Source organism: Chaetodon auriga, chromosome 5 (assembly GCF_051107435.1).
Source record: "Chaetodon auriga isolate fChaAug3 chromosome 5, fChaAug3.hap1, whole genome shotgun sequence".
NCBI lineage: Eukaryota > Metazoa > Chordata > Actinopteri > Chaetodontiformes > Chaetodontidae > Chaetodon > Chaetodon auriga.
The window spans coordinates 15,730,664-15,758,485 of NC_135078.1; the positions used below are offsets into that span (position 1 = coordinate 15,730,664).

Here is a 27,822-nt window from a genome sequence, read left to right on the forward strand (position 1 = left end):
GCATGAGCGTCCCGGCGCAGCATGCTTCTTTTTTTTAACACCGAACACGAGGTTCTCTGACACTAACAGAGGATGAGGTCAGACTCGGCAACAAAACGAAGCCGAGTCACGGCCTCCAGTTGTGCTGCTCAGTTAAAAGCGCTAATTGTAGAGGTACTGTGAGATGAAGCGGTGCAGTTTCTGCCTGTTTTCTGACAACTGGAACAAAGGACTGACACCCAGGAAGACGCCTCCTTTGTGACGCTCCTCTGATAGGACCTGAAGTGAAGATAAACACAGCACTGTCAGGACACTCGCAAACCACAATGCTTGTTATTCAGTAACCTTCAGTTGAACGTTGCGAGCGCGGAGCTTTTCTTATCTTTAGTGGTGTGGGGTTTTTTTTTTTTTTTTTTTTTTTTGCACAAGGCCAAAGAAAAAACACTGACGTAATAAGAGAGATAAAAACAAGGCCTTTCAAAACAAAAACACTTCAAACTGCAAAACAGCTCAAGACGTTACATAGAAACACTGAACCACCTTACTCACTCGGCAAGGTCTGAAATAATGAGGCGAAATGAGAGAGCCCGACTTCAGACCGTGCTGTCTTTTGTTTTACAGTTGCATAAACACATGAAGCACTTCCCCTTTGATTCAACTGGGAAAACTCAAAACGTCTTGACATCAGGAAGTGGAATTAAGTGTCAAATCCTGCAGACAAACACGATAACGACCATTTCTCACTGATAACCTTGATATGAAAGTTAGTCATTTCCTCATGAGATCTTTGCAGATATATAGGTCAATGATGCTCTATTTTTATAAAGGCACTGAATCCCAACCCACACACTGACTGAGGAGACTGATGGGTGCTCTTTATTGAGTTGAAAGGCTGAGTGGTAAATGGCGACAGCAGGGAATTTGATTTATATGGTTATGGATTAAAAATACTGCATCAGAGTTACGAGTGAGCTGCTCTTATCTCATATCTTCTGGCTGGAACAGGTGTGTTTCTCTTCATGTCTTAGATTTCAAGTTGCCTATCGGCTCGTTGCCCTTCTGTTTATTATTCCTCGCTGTTGTGTGCAGAGTCAGTGCAGATGGAAATAATAGATGCTCATATTCCTATCTGCAAGACAGGCCATTTGCTGCCTTCCCTCTTGCACTGTATGAAAAACAACTTGCACAGACTTGAAAACTGCTGCATCTTGATAATCCATCACAATAAACACGAAGCCTTTATCTGGACTCATCAAAGTGTCTGTTTAATCCTCGGTCCACTGTGTCTGAGCAGAGTGTTTTCATATCGCATCACCTCAAAACCCACAGGAAGAAAGGGAAATATGTCACCCTACGAACACTCAGAATATTTATCTCACTTATTTACTCGCATAAATACCAATACAGCTCACCTGGCTCTGAAATGCACCTACCAGCACCTCAAAAGCTCACTTGTTAGGGTGTTATATCATAACAACACATCATATTTTGCAAGCTGATTATAGATTTTGTGTATAAAATCATTACCAGTGAAGTAACTAGTACTTATGTTTGCCTCGCTTGTCAGATGGAGCAGATATGTTTCTACTGTAATCAATACATCTGTACCGGCCACTCAATGACTCAAGTTTCAACTGTGGCACACACAAGCTGATGTAAGACAAAGTGCATTATTACTCTTCAAGTCGATGCTCTCCTGTTTTAGGCACGTAACTACAGTGATAGTGTGTTGGGCTCTGAAGTGCTGTCAAAACACTGGCGACCTACACTCAGTTCTGTGCCTGAACGCATCCCGTGTAGAGACAGATGGAGCACTGAAGCTTTACAAGTAGCTGAAAAAGGAAATACGAGAGGTAAACTACATGTATGTCAAAACTGCACTTCAGGACACCAGTGATCCGAGCTAGGTACTACTTAGAGGTGTGTTTGTGATCCTGTGTGGTCAGACCATTTATAAATGTTTTAAAAACCAAATTAAATCTAGCACAATCTGAAACCTAGTGGTTAGTGCATACAGACAACGACAGAAGGGTTATAGGTCAGCAGGATGTCAGTATTTTGCTTCTTAAAGCTCAAAATAAGAAATATGAATCACTTTGGCACGGTTAGGAGCCTAAGACGAAGTGTTGCCTGCACCACGTTTTTCTCACTTCTAATTTTAAATCACTTGTGTCCTTGGCCCAGTGAATTCTCTTTAAAGACTGACATCTCTGCCTCAAACCTGATTGGATATGGCTCGCTCAAGTCAGGCTCAGTTTCTCTCTTGTTGCATCAACATCAGGTTGGATTCCTGTTGACGCTGAGCTTGAGGCTCAAAAATATTGTTGAAAAACACTGCCAGCATTTGACCGATTATTAGCTTCGATTCAGGCTCGCATGGGAACGGGCGAATGTTAAAGCTGAACTTTTTGGGAGTTGGATGGCACCTGAACTTTCAGTCAAGCTTTAATTCTCTGCAGACGAATGGATGTAGACACACACACACACACACACACACACACACACACACACACACACACACACACACAAAAAGGTTGTCACTCACCCCCAGGTCTATTAGTGTTCTAACTGCAGTGTGTGCAGCCTCCTCTGAGCAGCTCTCTGTGAGATACGGCACAAAGGCACACATGAATCAAAAGAACAGTCAGATATCCGACATAAAAAAACCAGGTCGAGATAACAGAACAAAGCCATTACCAGTGGGATTGATGGAAATTTTATAGTACTATTGAAGGCTGTTATTTGGGTAGTTTTTGATTGTCTTATATGATTTTTAAGACGCAGAGAGCATGTGATGAGAGCAGGGGAGCTGTTCTGCCTTTCTTCTCGGCTCTCTGCTGACTTGTTACAACACAGGCTGAATCACTGGGAAAAGGCAAGGTGACAAGCTTTTGAAGTTACGACACAAAGAAATAGAGGATCTTTGTGTGTGTGTTGATGTGTGTTTCTGGGAGGGGATGTTAGGTTGGGCTCACCATAGTGCTGTTTCTTCTTCCTTGCTGTGTCACACAGATGGGAGTGTATCTGAGCAACGCACTCTGCCTCTGCAGCAGCAAAGATGTGAAAATGGGAGCCAGTTATTGCACTCAAAGCAAAGTGAGGGCAGTCTGCTAAGATAATACGAGGAGTTTTCATGGTTCAGTGACATGCTATCAAACTGTATATTTATGACTGGTGGGCAGTTCGGCAGGCTGCTGCAAATGGCTCAGGGTGAAGCATGAATATCACAGACATGGAGAACACTATCGGCATTCATCTTGACCTAACCTAGCATGAATGTATGAGCTAATGTGAACAATGTGGTGCAATACTTTCATTTTTTTATGTGTATCAAATACAAATGTTAATAATTTCAAAGCAAGCTTTCAGTGACAAAGTGAAGGTCTTGCCAAATTATCATAAAACACCCTTAAACATACTGCACACATACCCGGCAGAGGTGTGTGTAGGAGGTCCAGTCCGGCGGTGGTCCAGCACAGCGCCCTCAGATGACCAGCGAGCATGCTGCAGAGGAAGAAGAGCATCTCTGGACACTGACTCGGCTGGCCTATCTAGAGAAGTAGACGGACAGTGAAGTGGTCAGAAATGGCTAAATGGAGGGAGGACAAAGAGACAGCAGGAATGAAAGAGCATTTTCCACGACAATGAGTCAGTTGGTCTGTTGGCCCCAGAAAGTAATACTGCTGCAGGACACAGAGGCACGGTAATATAAAAGCAACACTGGCACAGCAGCTTACTTTTATGTGGGTGTCCCAGGTTCAAATCTCAGTGCTTTTTATGTTCATGTGAACTAAAACCTACAAATCAAACACACAAAATATACTGCCAATGTATATTGTGGACAGAAAGGAAAATAACAGAATAACAGAAACACCCAACAAAACAGAAAGATCCCAATCCCAATAAGGACTGGACTCAACCAATACCTTCATAAGACTTTTTTATTTTCCTCATTTTCCTCCTTCATCCCACAGGGGATACAACAGTACCAACAGAAATGTGTAAGGAGGACATACATTTTAATTTAGTCTTAATCCTCTTCCTCTTGTTTAACTTGTAGAATACAATTTTATGTTGTTTTTTCGATGAATCTATTTCATGGGCATTTATTTCCGATGTCCTGTGGTCAGCCTTGGTTGATCAGGATGGGAGCAGAGCAACTTCAATGACTGAACCTTGCACCTGGAACCAGTCCTACAGCACAAGTCTTAAAATCCGTGCACACTCTATGGTCAGAAGTGTGTGCAAACGAGAACAGTACACCCACATGTGATCGCTGAACATCTCATTCTATAACCACGAGCATTAATCTGCTGCTCTAACAGCCTCCACTCTTCTGGAAAGGCTTGGCTGTGGGACATTTACCCCATTTCAGCCACAAGGGCATTAGTGAGGTCAGGCGCTGATGTTGGGTAATGAGGCCAGCTCAGATTTGGGGTTAACATTCATCCCAAAGCTGTCTGAAGAGGTTGGTGTCAGAACTCTGTGCAGGCCAGTCAAGTTCTTTCACACCACAATCAGAAAATCATTGTATTTATGGACATGGCTTTGTGCACAGAGGTGCTGTCATGTTGAAACAGGAAGTGTCTTCTCCAAGTTGAAAGCACACTATGCTGTAAAATTAAGACTTCCCCTAGTGGAAGTGAGGGGTCCAGCTCAAACCATACGAACACTTGGATGCGGATAAGGGGCGTGCATGTACTGGACAACGGGATGATTCTTTTATAAAGAAACCTTTCATCTGTTTCAGGGATTCAGAAACTGGAAATCTACTTTGGCTCTGCATTTATGTATTCAAACATTTACCCTCAAGAGTTACATCATGGTGACCGTCAAAACAGGGGTTCATTAAAGCCCTTTCTAAATAGTTTAGCACTGTGCAAGGAGCCATTATAACCATATAATATGTGAATATATGCGAGTTTGCATTGTAGACTGCAGCTGGTTTTATGCTCCTTGCTCATTACACAGCCTTACAAAACCATGAAGAAATGCTGTGTCTTAAAAGGGATGGATGCTCACACCAGTGCAGTGCAGTGGACCGGCTGCAGCAGACTCAGTTTCTTCTGCCGCCCACACATAGAAACTCAGCTCGTTTTACAAAATGTGCTTAAAAATACATATCAAGTCAGTGACATGTCAATATCAAGTGATGTTTCATTCAGCGTAACACTTTGTATGGAGCTCATCCAATTTTTCAATGAGCGCTCACCATTTAGTCAATAAGGCTAATTCAATCTGTGTTTAAACACTCATTATGTGAATGTGCAGCACTTAGACGCTTCAATACACTGCAGAACTTTAAAATCAACATGGCAGAGAGAAAAGAGAGAGAGCGGTCAGAACAACACTCATTAGTGGAGTTCTATGGGGAGTACAAACACGTCGTTAAAAAAGGGCAAATCAGCAGCTATGAGTAAGCAGGTTGAAAAAAAATGCACATTACACACATTAATATATTGGGTGGTATGAGCGCATCAGACAGATCTGTATCAGTGTTTATGTTGGAGAAATGAAAAGAAATTACGTGTCAAAGAAATGTAACTAAAAAACTGAATTACATAATTTGTCTAATACAAATACAAACTGTTTATTGTCCTGCTCAGTACATATCTGGGTTGAAAAGAAAAAACAGAGCTGCAGGTCATCAGTTTTAGCTCCTCCAATACATAAATAAATAATTGATTGCACACAAATACAAAAACAAATAAAAAATGCAAGTGCCTTTAGAACAGAGTTCTCCATGTCAGTGAACAAAATGCTTCTTCTTTTTTTTCTTTTTTTCTAGTTTTTCTGAATAGTTTGGTGTTGGGCCATAAATCTCTCAACTTATTATTATTGTATTACTTCCAGCCTGCTCTATGAGACCATCCAAAGTGAATTTAGCCAGGGTAACCGATAACAGGCAGCAGAGGAGGAGGTTAGGGAATGTTTTCTGTTGTTTGGTGTGGAGGTGTTTGCTGTCCTTGTTCGGCACCTGAGCTGAGGGCAGCAGAGCAGAGGCGTCAGGAGAAGAAGAGTGAGAGCACTGGCTGGAGAAAGTTAAAAGATTAGTTGAAAAGAGTTGAGCTGGAGAAACACTGATGAGGCTCATCCTCGGCGGACAAAGCCGAAGTCAGAGAGAAGATTTTAGAGCAGTGTGGAGGTGGCAGTGGTTTTACTGGACGAGTAAGTCAACTTGCTGGCAGCACAAGAACGTATTTGGATGCTTTCTGTATAGTTTACTGTAGCTAGATAGAGTATTTCTTGCATTTTCTAATAAGAACAGGGTGTCAAATAATGGCTGTAACCGAAGTAAGCAAGAAAGATGATAGTGTGCACATCCAGCCCCGGCTGGGAAAGTGTGAGGTATAAAAACAGCACGCACAACAAAAGCAGAGGCAGTCCACACAGTGAACACTCCAAGCTCCCCAAAAGATGTGTAATGATGCAGTGTTTCAACCCGCCTTTGTCAGGAAAACATCAACACAAACAGAAAGCAGGCTGTGAAGTATATACAGACAAAAATGATACAAAAGCACCCATCATCCAAAACCAATCTACGATGTACATAAAAAAGCAAAAATGCCAATACAATAAGCCAGCCTGTGTCCAGATCTCTCTCCAGTGGGTTCAACTCAACTGGAATTGAAAGTAAATGTCTATTCTGTAGCTGAGTGAAGCAAAATGATCGTTTCGGGATGATGGGTGTTTTTTTTTGACATGATCTGAACATGCAGCCTGCTTTTTTGTTCACGCCTGATGTTTTGCATGTACTGTGGTGACTCTGGAGGCGCTCATCACGACGCAGTGCTCGTGACCAATGCACCTGCACTCTGAACACTGGCCGTTTGATCACTTTGGAAGTTGTTTAGCTGCCTTGTGTTGCTTTGAACAGTCACGTTTAATAGTGATGACAGTAAGGCTTCTTTTAAAGCTGACACATAGCTGGCATTCAAGTTACATGACTCAACTGTGTAGGTGCTTTTATCATGGAGATTTAGTTTACTTTTTCATGTGGTGTTTTTGGTATTTGTGTACGTGCCCTGTATGGGTGCCATCGTTTGTAGACTGTGCCAGTGTGGAGCATTTTTCCCGTCATATAACCTCTGGGTTTTCTCTAATGCATGTGAAGAAACCAGCGGGGCCCAGCAGAGAGGAGCTCTGTACCTTGTAGGAATGCACATCTTGCTCCTCACAGTCAGAGTCGCTGTAATAAGGGTCGTCAGTGGTGGTCCAGGTCAGAGTGCCCCCCTTCTTCCAGAAGTCACAGATGGGCACGGCCCGGGTAGTCTACATAGGATGGAGGGCACAAACAGCAGCATGTCAGACAGCAACTGTTTCTGACTGCTAAGGTCATGTGTGATTTTGTGTTTAATGTCTGAGTTTCACTGCAAAATAAAACATCAGATCTGACACCTAATTGTACACCACAGACTGTAAGAAGGCTCTGCAGACGCATTACCTCTCTGTAACTTCAAGATCATTGTTATTATTCATTATCTGCCTGCCTGTCATTGCTTTCACTGAGCTTAGATTGTTGTCAGTTTATGGTTTCTTTCTGTTTCATTGATTGACCCTTTTCTTGTTATTTTGTTTCTGTTATTCTATCAACCTGTTAAAAAGGCCTGAAACAAGCTGTGGACACAGCAGTGGCACTTTAATCGCCTCTTAAGTTGATGCGGCTTGTTAGCAAACTGCTACTTATTGACTTGTTATCATTGATTTAAAGTCGTGTTTCTGTCCATCTGATCAATGGAAGTTCAACATTTGCCCTCTTTTAGCTCTGTTTTTGGCCTCCACCAGCTCCTGAGGGAAATATCTGGCTCTTCAGCAGCTAAATGTTCCACTACGTTCACTAGCTAGTTGCCAAGTGTGTCTGTCTGCTGTTTGGTATTGAGCAGGTAGGGTACATTGGATTTTTAGAGCTTTTCATCTGAAAAAAAAACTGCCTGCTGTGGCCAAAAAAATGCTATGAGGGTGAGCAAAAACAGCACCATTATGGGCAGGACAGCTACATACTGAGCTGAAACTCAGTTTAAAACTCTATAAAGCCGATGGAAGCAGCTGTGTGGAAGTGGTTGCGGGATCAGGTGATAATTCTCTGTAGGTTCGTCACCTCAAGCAACCACTTCCACACTGTTTTCACAAAGTCATTTCTTACATTGCTATCATAAAAAACAAAATTATAGCCGTAAGCCATAAGTCAAATATTCCAATCCAAGTATTTAATAATAAAACCAAGCTTTCAGTCATCATCAATCACCATGTGCAGTTTTCTGCTGAACAATCGCTGTCTCATGTTTAGACTGCTGGTTGGACAACACAAACAATCTGAAGATCTGGGTGGTGGGAAACTGTGACTTTCATTATCTTTTTAAAGAAAATGATTCATGAATTAATAATAAAAATAATGTACAGTAAATAAAATAATGGAAAAATATATGAGAAGTAATGAAACTACATTCAAACAAATAAAAAGGTACTGCATGAAGAGTTGAAAATGTCTTTTAAAAAAAGGAATTTGTAGATAAAACGCAAACTAGATCCTTTAGATTTTTGAATAATCAAATAAACTTGAGGAAATATATATTCTCAAAACAGTGCAGCATTAAATTATGTAGTACTTTAGAGAAGAAAATTCAAATCTAGCTTACTTCTTCCATAATCAGGATGCCACAACGGACCAGACTGTCAACTGCATCCAGAGCAAAACTCTGGGATGACTGACAGGGCTGCAGAGAGAGAGAGAGGGAGAGGGAGACCTTCAGCCCACCACATATCCAAGCAGACAGCTGACAGAGGGCATAAAGTGTGTAGTAGAGATGTAGCAGAGATCAGAGGATGAGAATGAGAGCTGGCCAGCAGGGGGATGAGAGCAGGGGTGATATTTTTGGTTAAGGAATGGGGTGAAAAACAGAGCTGCAAGCAGAGGAGACAAGAAAGAGCAGCTGCTGAAATGAAAGGTGGCCAAACAGAGAAAGAAATAGCAGTTCTGGCTCAGATTCTGAGCCCTTAAAGTCAGTCTGATGGAGCACGTACACACACACCTCACACAACCTCTCTCTAGCAGAGATAGAGGCAGCAGAGCAAGATGAATAGCTGTTCAGCTCCATTAAACATCCATTGAATGAGACGCACTGGGTTGCGTGTGTGTGCGTGCGTGTGTGTGTGTGATATGAATTCAAACTCACTGGCATAAAGCCCGGAGGTAGGAGATGGCAGAGCTGCAGGGCTCTCTCAGTCAGCTCAGACTGGCAGAGCACCACATCAAACTCCATGTCACCTTTCACCTCCTCCCCATCCACGCCTCCACTCCTCACCCTGCTGCTGACGCCACAATCGGCCACCTCACACAGCATTGCAGACACCGCACACGCTAAGAACAAACAAACACACACACACACATATAAACGTCACATCTTTCGCTCCAGTTCTTCATGCAAGTAGAGTACACACAGTGAGATAACTGGTGTGACTAAAGGTGAGCAGGTTCTGGTTTGTATCGCTTGACAATCTCTCAAAAGGTTACTGTTTGGCAGAACAGTAACATTGCACAGTGGACACTTTCTTTGGCTCAAGGATCAGTCGATGAGATTTTGCTGATAAGAGCTGGGATTTACGCCATTTACACAAGTGTTCTCTTTATTTGTACTTTTCATCCCTATTATCCTGCTTTCATGTGCTGGTGGGAAAGTCTTGACATCCAGATTATTCATGTCCCTAAACAAGTAACTTCACACTCCATTTAGTCACAAAATCAAACCTGGAGGACTTTCTTCACCGCAGTGGACCATCTGTTTCCATCTCGTTGGTAAGCAGGGCCTCTACTGATCCAGTATGGAACTCTGATTTTTACACTACCCATATTTGAGATCAAAGGGTCCTAAATTAGGGTTTATCTTATGGTTCTCAGATTTGCTACAAAATTACACAAGAAAATATCACGTATTTTTACTACTTGAGGTTAGCAGCCATGTATTAATCTACTACAAAGAGGCTTCCAGTACTGTCCTCCTGCTTCACTTCCTACACAACCAAAACAAGTCATGCAGGAATAATGAGTCATGCAGGCAAAGTAGCTTCCTGCACTTCAGAACACCACATTATTTTTACTTCCACTAGCAATGCTAAAATGGGACAGCAGCATCTATGGCTTCAACCTAGTCTGCCTGTAAGTATGACTAGAAACAACACAGCACACATTTAAATACTATTTAGTCAACAGGCAGCTCTTGGCTCAAAGACGAGCTGAGACTTGGTGAGGATTTGAAATCTCGGCTTTACGCAAGGAGATGATTACCATAAATTATTTATACTGTGTCTATTATGCTGTTCCCAACCTTACTGCCAAACAAGAATGGCAAAATCGGCCAGTTCTGCAAAAAGTTTTGTTCAATGCCAACGATTTGAAAATGCACTTTCTGCAATACATACCACTGGCAGTCACAATGTGGGTAAGGTTTGGGGAAAATCCCCATCAACCACCCCAACCTCTACACCATTACTTTGTGTCTAATTACATCTGGGGCATCTCTTTCCCACACTGGCTTTGAACAATGGCAATCAAGTTAAATTGGGAGGTATTCCATATGCTAGTGGAAGGATCCAATATCCAGGACTTTCAAAGTGTCTTCTGAGAAGAAGTGCATAATGTGCTCCTATTATCATAAACACAGAAGATAAACATGCTTCAACCATAGTTCGCAGGTCTGTATTTGCATGCAGAGGTTTTAATGCTACCATGTGTAAATTATACATATACATTATACATCATTACAATGCTACAAGATAATTTAGTCACACAATGCAGTCGTCTCTCTCTCACACGCAGACAGACTAATTAAAACACTGACAAATATAATTAAAATATCAGCTAGTAGAATTTTAGTGTCTCTGATTTCAGTTGGTTTTGCAGCTCATTCCAGTTGTGAGGTCAATAGTAGCGGAAACCAGCCTTCCCTGGTCCAGAGTTGGCATGAGGATCTTTTAAAGCTAACCTCTGATCTGGTGTCAAGATTGTTCACACTGAACTACACTAGGTATGTTATGTCTCTTGGCAACTTAGAAAGCATCACAATCACATCACCTCACATCACTTGCTTCTTTTTTCATGTTTCTGTGACAAAAAATCTGTTGCTGGATGTACAGTACCCCAACACCACTCAAAGCTTGGTATACCTTAAACACTCAGAATATTAAGTGGTTAAACTTTAAAAATGCCATGTTTCAAACTAATTTTCCAGACTGACATGCCAACAGTCAGAGCCATAGCCAAGGCCTCCCACGAAAAATAAGGTGCCTGTAGAACACAGGGTCTCAAGATGATATTTAGGCATAAATGTTATAGGCAAAATTTCATCAGCTACACAAAATACATCCATGCAAAGTCACTCACCGCCAACAGCTTCCAAAATAAAGGCGTGTTTGACAATCTGGGCCTGGAGGGTGAGGTGTAGTGTGGCAGCAAGAGAAGGACGGGGTACAATAAGAGGATCTTTCCTTGAAGGAGGGAGACATGGACAAAAAGCAGGAAAGGGCAGAAATGGAGACAGAGGTTTCAGTGAAAGGGAAATTGGATTTTTGATAAGGAACACAGTTCTGCTGTACACAGCTTATCAGTGTTCTTTGTTTTTCCTTAGACAGACAGCAAACCAACCTAGACGGCACTGCGGCTATGATGAGATGAGGGGCGAGCAGAGAGAGGGAATAGTGGACAACCTCTGCTAAACTTCCCCCAAAACCAACGTCTTTGTTCCGGTACAAGACTTCCTCCGTGAGCCAGGCCACATCACGGCACAGGAGAGATGCACTCACTCCCTGTGGAGAAGGATGGAGAGGTTTTGTTCCAGAATCAGACACGAGCATTAACAATCTGCTGACATTAGTTAGAGACTGGTGGGTGTGACTAAGAAAATCACTGTCACACTCTAACGCACAAGCACCAAAACCAATTCTGTTTATGAGCCTTTTGGAGTATTGATGGATCCGCGGAGGGGCGGTGGCTCGTTTTAACAGTGACAGCACCGAGGGGAAAATTACTCCGCAAACACACAAACACACGGATGGTGCACTTACCCTGGGGTGCCTGTACAACAAAAGACTGGCCACCAGACTGGTGGACATCACAGCCATGCAGGAGGTTGCAGCTAGAAACAGACACACAGACACACATGCATACAGTACAGAGGTAATGTGGAACAATTTGCATAACATTAAGAAAGATTTATGATTCAGCAGGAGTACATAATCCTGGACCCACAGAAGATGAGGTGGAGGACGATGGCAATGCTGAGGTCTCTCTCCGGGTGAGCTGCCTCTTTGAGTTCAGATGCATAATGAGAGGAAGGCAGCAGCCACGACATCCTCCTCTGCCCAAACACACTGTCAGTTCTTGAGAGAAAATGTGAGACGATGACAGAAGAATGCCAGGATGAATTTACAGGACTTCTTGTGAAGATCGTCTCAACTGATTTACACTTGTTTAAGTTATAATCCTCAAGATTTTCATACAATCAAATCCCGTTTTGTGATTACCTCTCCGGCTCTTGGACCCCTGCAACCTACAAGAATAAGCAGGTATAGGTAATGGATGGAAGGACATATAGCTCTTTTCATTGTTAGTAGTGGACTCTGCCAATCCTATGCGAGATTCAAGCTGCCTTCAAAAGCATTAGGGATTCACAGGAAATGGTGCGTGCACGTAGTCCAGCACAATCTCTGTCAGGCTCATTGTTTACTGTGCACTCTCTTGGTAACAACCTTTATCGTGTCCTGCTGTTATGTGAAAGACTACTCGTGCCATGCTCAGCATGAAATCAGATGCAGTCACTCATGGCATGATGGAAAATGGCTAATTATTGACTGACTTTTTTTTTTTTTTTTTTTAATCAAATGAACTTTTGGTTTGGCTGCACTGTAAACTGATCCACAAGTTACTCTTCTGCTGTATGAAGTCGCAGCTCACTGTTTGTTTGCTGCACTAAACTACACTTGCTGATACCACAGTAATCTGTTGTTGCAAAATCAGGACTGAAATCTTATGGATTACAACTTCAAAGAAGACAGTCAGTGAACTCAACAGATCCACGGCTGGCCGTAGGCCATCAAAATAAACTGCATTCATTGTCAAGGGAGTTGCATAGCAAATCATGTGAATTCCTTTTTAACTATTATTTGCTCCACATGAAAAAATTGAATAGTGTCACTTGTGTATACTATATGGAATTTTTCAGTAATGATCAATTCAATTATTATTATTGTTGTTGCAAGATTTGTGGCTAAGAACAAGAAAAAGTTGTTGTATTTCCAGTAAACTCTTAATGATCATTATGAGAGTTCAGTGGGTGACTTAATACCATGTTTCTGAGAATAAGAGGAACATGTTTGGGGGTAAAATAAAGCTATAGAGTGAGGTCCTTTATGAGCTGCTTATCTGAAGCTGTGCTGGAGAGATATTTATGTTATTTATGCATCTCAGCTAGGAACGTGTGAGAGAGAACAGTATGCAGAGGTGTATCAAAGACAGTGTGTCTGTTCACAAACAAGTCCTACAGACAATGACATTGTTCATCTCAAACAAGAATAAATAAACTGTGAACTCTGTAAAATAAGTGTTTGTATGTGAGGACTTTCCATTATGGCAGCCCTCACATTTGCTGTGCTTTTTGTACACAGTGGGAAAAATAGGCTTCAAAAGCTGAAACTTCAGCAGCTGGGACAAACAGAATGAGGTAGCACGCCAGAGATACAGTGTTAAGTAGCGGAGCACATTAATGATGTAGACGTGTGTACAAAAAAGAACCAAAACTGCTCACATGCTGATAACAATCCAATCTAACTATCCCAGTCTTCCTCTTCTCATCTATGGCTTGCCATCTCTTTCACTCACGCTGTTTTTTTTCTACTTCCCGCTTCCTCAGAAGAATTAAATATATGAAGGGAGACGCCACTTTGCTCGTCAGAAGCCAAGCAGAGATTGAGTGAGGATGTTATTTTGTTTCCGTTATCTTTTTCGCTGGCAGACTGTGTAATGTTGATGGTAATTGGACCGAGTCTAAGAGGATGAAAACTCTCATCAGAGCTTCCATCGCATCTGTGCCAGATTCAGGCTTTAGAGGAAAGTTTATCTTCAAAGTTTAAGAGAAAGTAACTTTTCAATTTCACAGATGTTAGATAAAACACAATCCAAATCCGAACACCATTGTGCTTCGTTCACATACTGTATAAACACTCACTCGTGCATACAGGTATGCACACAGGTGGTTTGATTACCTGTTGTTGAGGATAAGAGGCAGCAACAGGTCCTGTAGAGGGAGCCATTCATCTACTCTGCACCTCCCTGACTCGCACATCTCCTACACACACGAACACAAGAATATGGATGCACACATGTACTCTCAAAGAGATGCGAACTTGCATCTTCTAAATGATTCAGTATTGATGCTCTGCTAAATCAAGCAGAGAAAATTATAAAGTTGCCATTAAAACTTTTAATTCCAACTATTATTGCTGCAGCCCATTTCGTTATATCATCACCATATGATAACCTTCAGCTCCACTCTTTATGAGGTACACCTGGGTAAAAATAATGTAGTCTGATACAACAGTAGTGCAGTAAAGCCTACCTTCCTTCAGACTGTCATATTCTGCTTTTGTTGAGACAGTTTGAGAGAGGTGAGATTATGATTCTGATCATTTTAAAGGCAGCAGTTCGAGGTCCTCTGGAACTACATTCTGTTAGATTGAGAGGTTTCTCATCCTATTCTTGGACTATGCTCCATAACCGCAAGCAAATGTTGGCTCTGTTCAAACAAACTTTGGCCATCAACAAATGATGTCAAAGCCAAACCATGCCTGAAACTTTTAGCCGTACTTGTAGACAATATGCTGTGGAGCAAAGGCAACTACAGCAGCCTACGAGTGACCGGAGCCCTGATGCAAACTATCAATAGGACAAATGACTCAAATACATATAGGCTTAATCATTACAGACAAGTTCTGATGGCAGTGAATATTCAGCTCAGGAAATACAACACTGATTACTGCTTAACATGCAGCTGCAAACGAAATGACAAGCACTGAGCCTGTGCCATCAGTCGCTCCCAGTCCAATTTTCAACAAGCTTTTTTTTGTTGAAGCTAATGTAGTTGGTCCACTTTCAAGGTCGTTGTGATTTATGACTATGCCTGTCCAGCCTCGCCTGTAAATCAGTGGACTCGAATTTGGGGGCTATGACCCTACAAAGGATCCAAAGATAAATATAGGGGAGGTGACAAGGTGGTGATTAAAGGGACAAGAAAGACAGAGTGATGAGAAAAATCTGTTCCACAAAAAATATGCTTTTATCTTCTGAAATACTGGACCCTGTTACTGCTTAAGATCTCTAAAACTCACTGAAATGAAACAATCAGGGAAGCAGTTTGTTGGTTGAACTGCTCACAACTTATGCTCGCACTAAGTCTATAGCCTGTGAGGAGGTGTCACAAGTAAACATTGCTTGATTTTAAAGCCACTTCTGGAGATGATAGGCAGGTCTGCGATGATGTGCTTTTTCTCCTGGGCACCTTGAGAGAAAAGGGCTGAGCAAGGTGGATCCTCACACTTCCTCCTGGTCTCCTCCAGAGAAGAGACCACAGCCACTGCAGCACAGAGCTTAAGCCAACCTGTGAGGATACGTAAAACACACACACACATTCATAGGAGTGCTACACACAGCAAGTTAGCCATCATAATAAGGTCTCGCCTTTGAGATGGACATTACAGCAGCAATTCTACTAATGAGGAGGATCTATGATGAGCCCTAAGATAAATAGGCAGTCTGATAGTGTGTGTGTGTGTGTGTGTGTGTGTGAGAGAGAGAGCAGTGGAACTGTGTGTTCTGTACTGTATGTGCACTGTGTGAATGACAGAATAAAATGATGAGGCGAGGACCTTATTTGAGCAATTAACCGAAGCAACACCCACTCTCCAGTATCGTCTCAATGTGCAGATAACAGAGGGCAAGACTAATGGAGACTAATAGCTATGAACCTTGCTTTGAAAAATGAAATGCAAACCTCAATAAAAGCTGGCCAGTGAGAAGTAAGACTTTCACAGCTGTACTCTGGATCATTATGGCAATTTTGTTTTGCCTTTAAAGAGGAAGTTTGACACTGACCCTCGCCCTCCAAAATCAAGAGAGCTCTGCCCCCTTGAATATAAAAATACTGATAGTGTAACATAAAATAAGTTACTCTATGGAAGTGGACATGTGTCATACTGATATGCCTGAGAAGTGTAAGTCACACTGAATGTAAAAATACGTGTATCATGTCAGTGCCGGTGTGTTCAGATTTGACTGTGTCTATGTCTCTGAGGAATATGAATTTTAAAAGGATTTTAATGTGATTTCCTCCATGAACTGTGTGTCACGGCCTCTGCTGCAGCTCAAACTGTTCAACGTGTTGATAAGCAGGACAAATCCCCAGGCCAAACTACAACTAACTCCCTGTTCTTTCTAGAATACCGGCTGCCCCCGTCCCTTTCACATCATGCAGTATATTTTGCCTTTTACTCCGCTCCCCCCTGGGGATCTGCTCTTCACAGTTTGCAAACCTCTGCTCTAAACCAAACCTGATCCCTTGCTCCTCAGGACATTACAGATGGCTCTTATTAAGTAGGGTTTGTGTGCGCTTGTAAGTGTGTGTTTACACGCATCCACCTGTGTGTTGGTCTTGGGTACACAGTCATAGGAGATGCCCACAGGGACAAGACTGACATCAGGGACAGATCCCTCTTTGATGAGCTGTCTGATGCGAGCCAGCCACTGGCCACCTCGGCCAGACTCCGCTGACACACCAACACTTATTGCCCGACCCTCATGTAGCAGCTCATGTGTCAGCTGAGGAAAGAGGAAAGAGCACGGGGAGAGAGAAAGATGGCAGAGTCAAAGGTCTGAAAAGTCCTGGCAGCAGGGGAGCTAGTAACATGAAAAATATATATCATGCTTTTGTAAAATATACATAAGCAATTCAGCAAAACTGACCTCTGAGGGAATGTAAAGAGGCAGGAAAACAGTGTGGAGGGCAGCAGAGGGAGGACAAGTCAAAATGCAGGAAGCAGGTAGGATAAAGAGCAGAAATAAAAAGGGACTGTGGGGGACACTTCTTGACATTCAGAGACACTTCCCTTGCCCCAAGTACTGTTTTCCCCTCACAGACAAGGAAAATTCAATTACCATTGAACAGCAGCTAAGCAGGCCTACACTCAATAAACAATAAAGGTCTATTAACATTGAAATACAACCACTAAACAAGCCTGCTTTCTCACACACAGCCAATATGCTTACTCACATAAATTGTCAATGAAAAAAATAAACTACTGGCTGCGTCACTCATAAACAACCAGTTTATGTTCCACTGTGACTGTAGTCTGGTAGATTAATGTAAGACTGAGCTGTTTTATTGAACTGTATAGCACAATATTGATCTAAATATACAAGTAACTCCTCCAAATGAAATACATCTTGAGGCAAACTGATACAAAGCATGAAAGAGCTCCCTTGCTAGACACAAAGACAGGAAGATATTAATGATGAGCAGGTCCTGATCATTGCTACAGATAAACTCAATACAGACACGGCATTAGGCAAAGAGTGCAAAGACGGTACAAGAGGAAAGTGTGATGGATGCAAGAGAGGAGAGAGAGAGAGGAGGCAGCTGTTTATACAGGCCACATAAATCTCCAAAATAAAGGGAAAAACCCACAAATTACCTTTCTTATAAAAACAGATACAACCAGCTCAGACCTGCCAAGCTCACACAATCAGACTAACCACCATTCTTGTCATTTCTCCGCCCTCTCCTCATTGCTTTGTCACCTCAGCCAACTCCAAAGCTGCAATCTCTGTAGCAAAACTCAAGCCCCTTGATAATTTTGAGAATGAATAGAGAGTGGTAAGGCTAGGGAATGAGGGAGAGGATGAAAAGACAGGTTTTATTCTGACTGAGGAGCTGCCTGTGAAAACACGCCACCATGGAGCGCAATGAAAACTGTGTGTGTGTGTGAGCGAGTATAAATTGAACCGACAGCACATACATTAAACAGCCAAATTACAAGGACAGGAATCTTTTGCTTACCCTGCAATTTTATATAATTACCTGCTCTCTATGAAAGGTTTTTTTTTCAGTAAAATGCATTAGCAACATGTTTTCTGATTCATGGCCCAGTGCTTCCTTCCCATCTACTAGCAAACAAACTGTTTTTGGGTTCACATGCACAGTTAATGAGGATCTGCTCCAATTGTCAGGCTGGAATGGTTTGTACCAAGAGGGTGTTTTTATGGTTGGTGACTCTGAGAAAAGGGTACATGAAACCTGAATTAGCTTTTGACTGTTGAAAGGGATATTTGCATGTGTGAAAAACAATTGCTGAAAGCCCTCCATGGCTCAAGAGGGAGCTTTTTCAAAACATGCGGCAGTCAGTGTACTTCAGTGACGTCTTGTAAGTCATCTTTTAATTGGCAGAGGAGAATACAAATATGAAACAGAAAGTCCATCTTTGGGAGGTTGTTGATGGGAAGAAGTTGGTATCACTAACCAGAAGTTTCATTTGAGGATAAGTGCTAAATTAGCTTCATATAATCTTCAAACGAAAATCTAAAAATCCAATTGATTTCATTTAGCCATGTTAATGGTTTGGTTCTAGGGATGACAATGCTCCTGTGTCAGCTGGTTGGTTGGTCCAACACTTTGGTGACTGAAATATCTCAGCAAATATTGGAAGGACTGCTGTAACATTCAGTACAGATATGCACATTGCTCAGAGGATGACTGCTACCATACTGGCTCGGGTGATCCTCCTTTTTTTTCATCTAGCACCACCATGGGGTTGACATTTGTGGTTTTGAGTGCAATACCTCAACAACTATAGGACAGACTACCATGAAAACTGATACAGACACTAGTGCTCCCCTCTAGGAAGAACTGTAATAACTTTGAACCCCATGACTTCTCATTTAGCACCATCATCAGGTCAAAAATGCAATTCTGTCCAAAACTTTAGCTGATGACCAATACCTGTGAAGACATTTCCATCACCCTCAGAAGTCAGAATTGATTTTAAGGTCATCCTCCTTGTATACAAAGCCCTCAATGGACTAGGACATTGCTTGCTCCCATGTTTATTATTTGCCTTGAAGAACACTGTGATCATCTGCTGCTGGTCTATTGGAGGTTTGCAGCAACAGTCAAAAGAAAATTGGGGATGCAGCCTTTGTCCATTACGCCCCAAAGCTCTGGAACACAATGTCTATAGATATCAGGGAAGCCAGCTCGATGAATATTTTCAAAAGAAAGCTAAAAACATATCTCTTCACTTTAGCCTTTAACTAGCCCAGACTTCCTGATAAGGCCTGAAACTTTTGTGCTTTGCCTCGGGCTTATGCACTGCTGCACTTCTTTGAAACTGTATTTACTTGATTTTATACATTCTATGTATTCTGCTTTTGTCTACATTTTATTATCTTATTCTGTGGTTTTATGCTTTGTGATTCTTTTTAATTTGTATCCCCATTCTATCCGGCTTTTACTACCGTTACATGGTGGGTTTTATTCTCCATCTTATTTTCCATTCTTTTTTTATCTGTTTTTTTGTGCATTCTGTCCTTTCTATGTAAAGCACTCACTCAGTGCATGCAATTTCTTTTTTTGTAAAGCACTTTGAACCGCAATTCCTATATGAAAGGTGCTATACAAATACACTTTGTTATTATTATCCTGAGCTGTACTTTGTGCTACTTAGCAATAATTAGCATGCTAACACACTAAACCAACATGGTGAACATAGCAGACATTATATCTGCAAAAAATCAGCATTTTAGCATTGTCATTGTGAGCATGTTGGCGTTTAGCTCATAGCATTGCTGTGCCTAAGTACAGCTTCTGAGAGCCACTAGAACAGCTGTTGTGATCAATATGTCATGTGATGAAGAGATGACGTATTGTTTTAGTTACAGTCTGCTGGAAATGGCATACTTTATCTTTCATTTAGCAGGCAGTATGCAGTACAAACTGATTGAGTGGAAGGCAATCTTAGTATGTGATTTTGAACACAGCATTAGTCTTGCTAACACGATGATGACAATGAACTGTCTGGACCCCAGAGAAGAGCAAAAATTTGTTTCTAGGTGTTCATCACTGAGTTAATTCTTACTTAAAACCTCACAGAACTACAATCAAAACAAATAGAACCACTTCCTACCTCACTTTAACCCTAAACCATGGAAACTTGCCAGACTTACAGCGGTCATGACAGGTGAGTACAGATTGTCCATCTCAGCATCCTGCTCAGTCAATGCAGAAGGTGGCAGGAGGACCACACCTACTCTCTGCAGGATTGATCTATAGGATCAATAGAGGACATTGTATCTCAGATGTAGCTAGTTTAATCTAAGAAGTTTGATGAAGCACCTTCATACAGTGTTTAGAATTACATTGACTGGTCTAAATATGATGCTGTGAATAAAAGCAATAAATTCAGCACCTTATTTCTTGCACAAAGGATGTACTATTTGTGGGGAAGATACTGTATGTTCTGCATACAACCATGTAGACCTTATACTTGTTATCTTTGTGAAACTTGCCTAGCAGCTCCTATATGGGTTTGAGTGTGTGTGCGTGACTATACCTTAGGAAGTAGCTGTGAATCCGAATGGGACAAACAGTGTATGGAATGCTCAAATTGTGAGAGAAGAGCACCAGAGGGATGAGAGCACAGTCCATGATGCTCTGACGCACATACACGTAAACCAGCAGAGATCCCTGAATAACGGAACAGAAGCTGCTTTAGAAAAACAAAATTCTTCACATTGTCATCCATTATGGATAATAATGGAGTATTGTACAGAGGTGGTACACTGATCAGGAAAGTGTTTCTGTGGCCTTGTATTTAAGTAAAAGTATAATCAAGCCCCACAAGTTTCAGACAATATGAGCACGATGAAATGTGACACAATGCATTGACAGTATTATAAATGTATACATTAATACACCAGCAAGGACACAAAGTTGAAAAATCATATTATTTTTACACTCAGTTCAGAAAGAGATGCAGGCAGAGATTAAGTTGATACGTGGGGAGTATGTTTAAGTGACTGAGTTCACTGCAGAGACTGACAGTGCACAATGAGCTCTATTATTCTGTATGTAGCCCTTCATCTTTTCAACAGCATTTGATTTTTTTCATTACAGACATGGAAATGAAGAGCTACAATTGCAAACTCCATTATACATCAAGTGAAGTCAAAGTAGAGAGACAATAACATGATTGTACTTTTGTGGATATGATAGTTTCACTACAGTAAAAAAGGTAATAAGGTTCGCAATAAAAGTGCTGCCATAAAAAAATGTAAGTAGTCAGAGTGCTGTTTTTTTAAAGCCATGATGAAAATATGTTTATTACTTTTTTTATTTTTCTTCATCATCTTTTATCTATCTGGCAAACCTGCTCCTGAAATCTCAAAAGACTCTCACTTACTTATCCGTTTCAATGACATCATATGAGGTAGTTTTTAATCTATCTGTAATGAGTGCACAGTCAATTAAACAGTTAAATGGATAAAGACATCTAAGTCACATTGCGAGTGCCACAAGCATTTGGACAATGAAACACATCCCTTGTTAAATTAATCGATGTGCAAAATCAAGAACTGAACCCATTTTGTACACGGTCCTCCTACTTTCAGTTTGCAAAAATGCATTTGGAAGAGAGAGCACTATTCACATGGTGTAAGAAAGCCTGAATATGCACTAACAACCATTGAAAACCATGAGGATCATGAGAATAATTTCCTGGTGGTTTTGCACTCATTTCTGTAATTGACTGCATTTTGCTGAGATCTCAGCTAAAGACATAGTTCACTGAATTCATTCATGCCCATCTTGAACCTCTGAAAATAGCAGCCTGACTCAGACTTATTTACTTGTATTTATTTAGTCAACCATGTAATTAGAGCTGTGTAGTCTCCATTAAAAAAAAATGAAAATAATTAAGTATAACAAGGCAAGTACGAGAAACTTGAAAGTTTTCAGTGGATTTTTAGAGACTTTCAAAAGTAAGCATATTTGAAAAAAGCTGAAAAATATTCTTACATTTTTGTTTACCTTGAAATGTTTTGTAGTGGATGTGCATAAACGGGGCTGTAGATTTTTACCATCGCATCTGATGGCTGAACACACCCTATTTTCACATCCTGAGTGTGTGGATGTGTGCGTATATGTGTAATACACACACACACACACACCCACAAACACACACACACACACACACACACACACACACACAGACAGTTGTACCTCCTGTGAGGCTCTGTGCAGTGCCAGAAGATGGTTGAGGTTTACTTGAATACTGTCAAACATAGAAGAAAACATCTTCAGCATCACCCAGCCGACGAATCTACTCAGGAGAGGATAGCAGGTGGAGAGACGTACAGACGGATGGAAAGAAAAAAGAGGAGAAATAATTAATGACTGGAGACAAGGAGGAGAAGGCGACAATGTACACAAGGGAATAATGGATAGATAGTGGTGAAGCTGTGAAGAAGCAGCCGCCAATACAGGATTTCGGGCAGAGGTGAGGATGGAGTCTGGCAGGATGTAAAAGAGGCATGTTGGAATGAGACCAAGTGGGAAGAAGAGGAATGAGGAAAGAAAGAAACTGATTACATAAGGAAAAAGCAAAACGGAAAGCGATAAGGGGTGGGTGTGATGGCGACAGCTGTAGATAGAGATGAAGGCCAAGGCTGTAATGATGGAGAGAGAAAGAGAGGAGAAAAAAAGACAGTGCAGAGCAGATTTTGACAAGAGATTTCTCAGACTATAAGAAAGCCAAAAAAAAGTTTCTTTAAAAGGGAGGAGCAAAAAAAGCTAAAAGTTTCCACTCCATTTCACAAGACATTTACAGAAATCTAATACTGTCTGTGTCTACAGAAACAGGCTCTTAAGACCTGACAGAGTCATAACACCCATTCAATGTAAAATATAAAGGAGGGCCAAAAGGAGGGCATGACTGTATTTTGTATTAGGGTCCAAGATCTAAACATCCTGTTCATTTTCTGCACAGACAATGTTCGGTGACTGGCAACTGGATCAGTTTAATCATTAGAATAAAACAACTGTTTTAGAACAACTGTTCTTTGATCAAATCACTAAGAAAGAAAATCTAATCACTGAGCCTCAAATTCTGTCACGTGCTATTAGTGTGCAAGATATAATCTTAATCTGAAAAAAGATGAAATCATTCTTCAAAAACGGCTGGGCACTTCAGTTTTTACTGTACATTCACTTGGTATGAATTTTAGTCACAGATTTGGCGCTCTAATATTATGGCGATGAGTATTTATGGCAGCTCTTGACAGCGAGAACAATATAGGATATCAAAAGACTTATCCATTAGAGTAGTAGCGCCAAATTTAAGAAAAAAACAAACAAACAAACCAGATTTCTCAGAAATTAAGTTGCAATATTTTAATCTGCTGGTCACAACACAAACCTTTAATATCCCCGTTATCCAAAAGTACGTCCTACTGATTTCTTGTTATTTCTATGAGAAAGGGTTGCATAGTGCAGCTTTACATCAATACACAAAAGCATTTTATTAATAAATAAACAATAAACAGCCATCTCTGAACCTCGCCCTGTGCCCATCGGCCCACACACACATAAACAAACACGCACCGTGAGAGGCCAGGGAAGATGCAGGTGTTAATGAGGGGGAGGAATGGTGAGAGGCAGTTGATCTGCCCTTGGCTGTCTCCCCCCTCTGGTGCTTTATGCTCTGCTGTGAGTGCCTCCTTCACCCTGAAACACATGGTCACAGGACAGCAGACTTAACGCAGCACAAAGCCTCTTTTGTGCAACACGCAGGCAAACACCCATCTTCCAGTAAGGCAACAACATCCCCGAGTAAAGTAGTTACATAAAGGTTAAACTCAATTACACCGAAGGAGACAAGACAAATACAAACTGAAGAATCAGTGACATAGATAGGGAAAGTGTGACAACAGTCCAAAGTTATCCCATTGCTCTTCATGCACTCTGAACAGACCCCGTGATAGCCTTCATTTTCTATATCTTTGTTTGTGTCTCTTATCTCCTCTCCTCCTTTCTCTTTCCCTCTCACCAGGACTGCTGGACCTGTTTCATTTTCTGTATCTTTGCCTATCATTTATTTATTCTCCTCTAGCATCTCGAGTCCTCTCCTCCTGTTCCTCTTTCCCCTCAGGTACCTGTTGCTCTGACAGACTCTCTCCAGTCTGTTGCTAACAGGACTGGCGTAAACCTTGCACCCACTCACAAACAGCACGCAGCATACCCTCCGCACCAGCCAGCCTCGATACCTGCGATTACAAACACACAATGCAGAGGCAGAAAATGTGCATGGGTGAGTGTCCTGGGACTGAAAAGTTTTGTTCGTGTTTTGTAGGTATTATCAATACCTGGTGTGCGTCTCGTTGACACTCAGCAGGTTGTGGAAGCCGAGGGAAGAGTTTTGTCCAAGCTTTGTTCTCTAAGCCATGATAGAAACACACACAGACAGATGTGGGTGTCAACATCAACCTAGAGTGAGCTCTGCTGGACACAATCCAATTCATCATCCGCATAAAAGACACACACGGCTGAGGGATGCAATCTAATGGGGACATCTCTGAGAGCATCTTTAAATCCACTTAACAAGCTTAGTGTGTCATGCGAGGTCAGGATCTTTTCAGTCAGTGAAATAGTTTGTTTCATAGTAATTTGGACTTGGAAGCCAATCTGCAGCACATAGTTGGTAGAAAAATTAAATTTGTTGGATGGCATGAGTATGCAGTCTGCCTCCCTCATTTCATTAGTCTAATTTTCAACTTATCCTTTCCTTTCCTGTCTTTCTCTATCCATCTCCAGCCTCAGCAGACTCACCAGACTGTCTGGGGTGCACTGGTGGCAGCACTGGCCAACAGCTGGTCTGAACTTGCCCAGACAGGGAGGTGCTGTCTTCAGCTTTTTCTTGATCTTCATGTCCCAGGACAACTGAGAGGAAAGGAAACACAATTACGTAAATAAGGCGTCACATACACAGCGATTATAACCGCATCCACTTACTGACATTACACCCAGTTACCAATTTATTTACCAGTGCTGAACTGTACGGCATTATACTGGGAGGTGTCATTTAGTCTACCCTCACTCATATAATGGGAGAGGACAAAATAATCTAAACACCATCAGTGTATGTAGAAATTCATGGGGACCGGATGTGCTTTGTCTAATTTTGAACAGGGTAAGTCAGAAATGCCTAACAGCTGAAAAACCCACTAATGACACAGCCAGAACGTTTACATGCATGTAATCACATTTAAGTCTTTTTTTCTGCAGTGACCCAATTTCACTATGTATGTACAACGAACCTGGTTTCTGTAATTGGCGTAGAAAATCAGAAAAACTCAATTTCCCCAACTAGAGTTATCCTGAAAAGTGTTGATTTCTTGGACACATATAAGCATGACTGAGGTTTCTCAGTGTTTTTTACATGTAAACGTGTGACAAAGACTTTGGCAGACTGTGGGATCAAAGGAGAGATCATTACACACAGCTATGCAACCTCATATCAAAAACATCTCCACCAATTAACACCAAAATAAAGTGGCCTCCAAAAGTCTAATTAAGTTGGCTTTTTGTAAGACACATTTGCATTGTAAAGAAACACTACAGAGCCTGTTTTCTCACTGCACCATCAGCTCTTCAATGCATAAAACAATAAGTTATACTTCCACAGTAAGGTCAGGCTATAGAGGACTAAATCTTACTGATCTGCTGTATTTATAAGTGGTTTTACAGTAACCAAGTTACTATCAGTGCATGTAAATGTCTCTGATGACCTGATTTCTCCCAATAACCAGTCTTGTGTGCATGTAAACGCACCATCTCACAAGCTGACACAAAAGGTCAAATGAGACAAAATGTCATATTACTCTCGACAAGCTACGAATAGCCAGTTTTAAATGCCTTGATTCTTTGCTCGTGGATTTCATTTTGAGTTTGCTTTGATTTCTGTGTTGCCGTGACTGGCTTACCTTTGAAACCGTGGGAGCATGCAATAACTTGCAGCGCAGTAAATATTAATACAGGGCCCATATGAGACCCAGTATCAAGCAATCAGTGCACATCAGGCACAAACAGCTCATGCACTGAAGCACAGGCCAGAATGTGTACTGTATACTAATCAACCAGGCTTAAGGTCTCCTGCAGCAAGTTGACTGCTGGTCAGTTGTACAATTATTTGTGTTATGATAACAAACAGCAACGACACCCATTAATTATCATGCAGCGTGGTGTGTGTGGTCTGCTACAGTGCCTGAAATGAAATGTTAGTTAGGATTCAGACTGATTACCCTGTTCAGACAGGAGCTAATGAATCTCCTAAAATCAATGACACGTTCTCCTGGTTGAATGATGATGATGGAAAACAGAGGAGCAGACTGAAACAGTGCCTTGCCAAGAAAAGTTCAATTTAGAGAGAAACAATACTGTAATGACAAAGCGTGAATTGAACTGTCAATAATTCAAATGGTCATACTAGTTCAGATGAAAGGGATAAAGACAGGAGGCAGAAGTAGAGACAGTGATTGACACAAGGTGAAGGTACAGTTTTAACATTATCAGGCTAAAACCACGTTCCAACCTAAGTGTTAAAGGAATAGTTTGACATGTGGGAAATTAGCTTATTCACTGAGAAGACTGATATAACGCTCACATCTTTATGGTAAAGGATTCATATTTGTATGACAAGCCCCCAACTACTGCCTTTATACAGACTTAAAAAATTGTGAACCTCTTCTTTAAGTACAAAGCTAGAGTCAGGAAGCGGTGCAACAAGGGGAAATTGTATCTGGTTTGTGTAATCTCTTTCTTACACACACACACGCGCACACACACACACACACACACACACACACACACACACACACACACACACACACACGCACTCACTTAACATAATAGCAAGTAAAGTAAGTTCAAAAGTAAACAGTTTGTAATCCATTAACCTGGCATTCACAGTCACAAGACTCTAGGAAGACATCATGCCAAACAGTTTTTTGTCAGAAAGTAGTTAAAGCACTTAACTCCCCATAAATGTTGGTTGTCACATTTCTATTTGTGAATAAGCAAAGCATATTTCCCCAAATGTCAAGCACTCGTCTTCATTTTCTAATGGATCTGTACAACTCACTGATACATCACATCCTGCGATGTGGTAAACATCAAACAGAATGAAGCACATGGGGTCGTGCATGTTCTCTTGTGATTGTGATGAACAAAGAGTTTGAGATTAGTGCACATGGCTTAAGTGGGAGATGACAGTGGGAGAGAGTCATGCAGGCAGTGTTCTTACAGCGGGTCTGCTCTGTTGAATCGGTGAAAGGACCATGTCATTGTTTATTCCGTCATTCTTCTCCTGCACCATGGTGAGCCCCCTGCAGACTTCTACCCAGAGACCTAAAAAAGAACAGATTGGGGGAAAAGAGTTTATTATGCGGCGTCATGTTAAAACAGTGCATTCTCACACTGGGTTGTGGAAATCAGGATTGTTTGTAAGCACGTTAGAACATAAGTGGCAGTAAATTTTTGGAGCTTTACAATGCAAAAACAATTTTGGGAATTTTCAGACAGCAATGTTTTGAGAAAAGGCTTTATCTCTTCAATTTGAGCGTGCATGCGCGCACGTGCACACACACACACGCACAATCTCAGTGTGACACAAAATTCATTTTGTCCTTTGTCCTCTGTCCTTGGCAGGAGAGTGCTGACAGCACTCACCGATCTATCACCCAATGCCCATAGCTAC

At 41.4% G+C, this 27,822-nt stretch overlaps 1 protein-coding gene across 1 annotated transcript; it reads right to left on the reverse strand.

Annotated features, from left to right (window-relative positions):
* Positions 1-28: 28 nt before the first annotated feature.
* Positions 29-27,441, reverse strand: gpat2 (glycerol-3-phosphate acyltransferase 2, mitochondrial). The gene is made up of 22 exons (XM_076731141.1): positions 27,370-27,441; positions 24,897-25,007; positions 24,434-24,504; positions 24,224-24,334; positions 23,673-23,795; positions 22,293-22,392; positions 20,626-20,759; positions 20,240-20,339; positions 16,661-16,840; positions 15,525-15,623; positions 14,233-14,315; positions 12,221-12,351; positions 12,037-12,107; positions 11,618-11,778; positions 11,357-11,460; positions 9,153-9,337; positions 8,616-8,693; positions 7,129-7,251; positions 3,410-3,530; positions 2,955-3,023; positions 2,525-2,580; positions 29-258 (listed from the first exon to the last, which is right to left on the reverse strand). The coding sequence occupies exons 1-22, from the start codon at positions 27,439-27,441 to the stop codon at positions 142-144; spliced, it is 2,400 nt and encodes a 799-aa protein (XP_076587256.1). The 3' UTR covers positions 29-141.
* Positions 27,442-27,822: the final 381 nt, after the last annotated feature.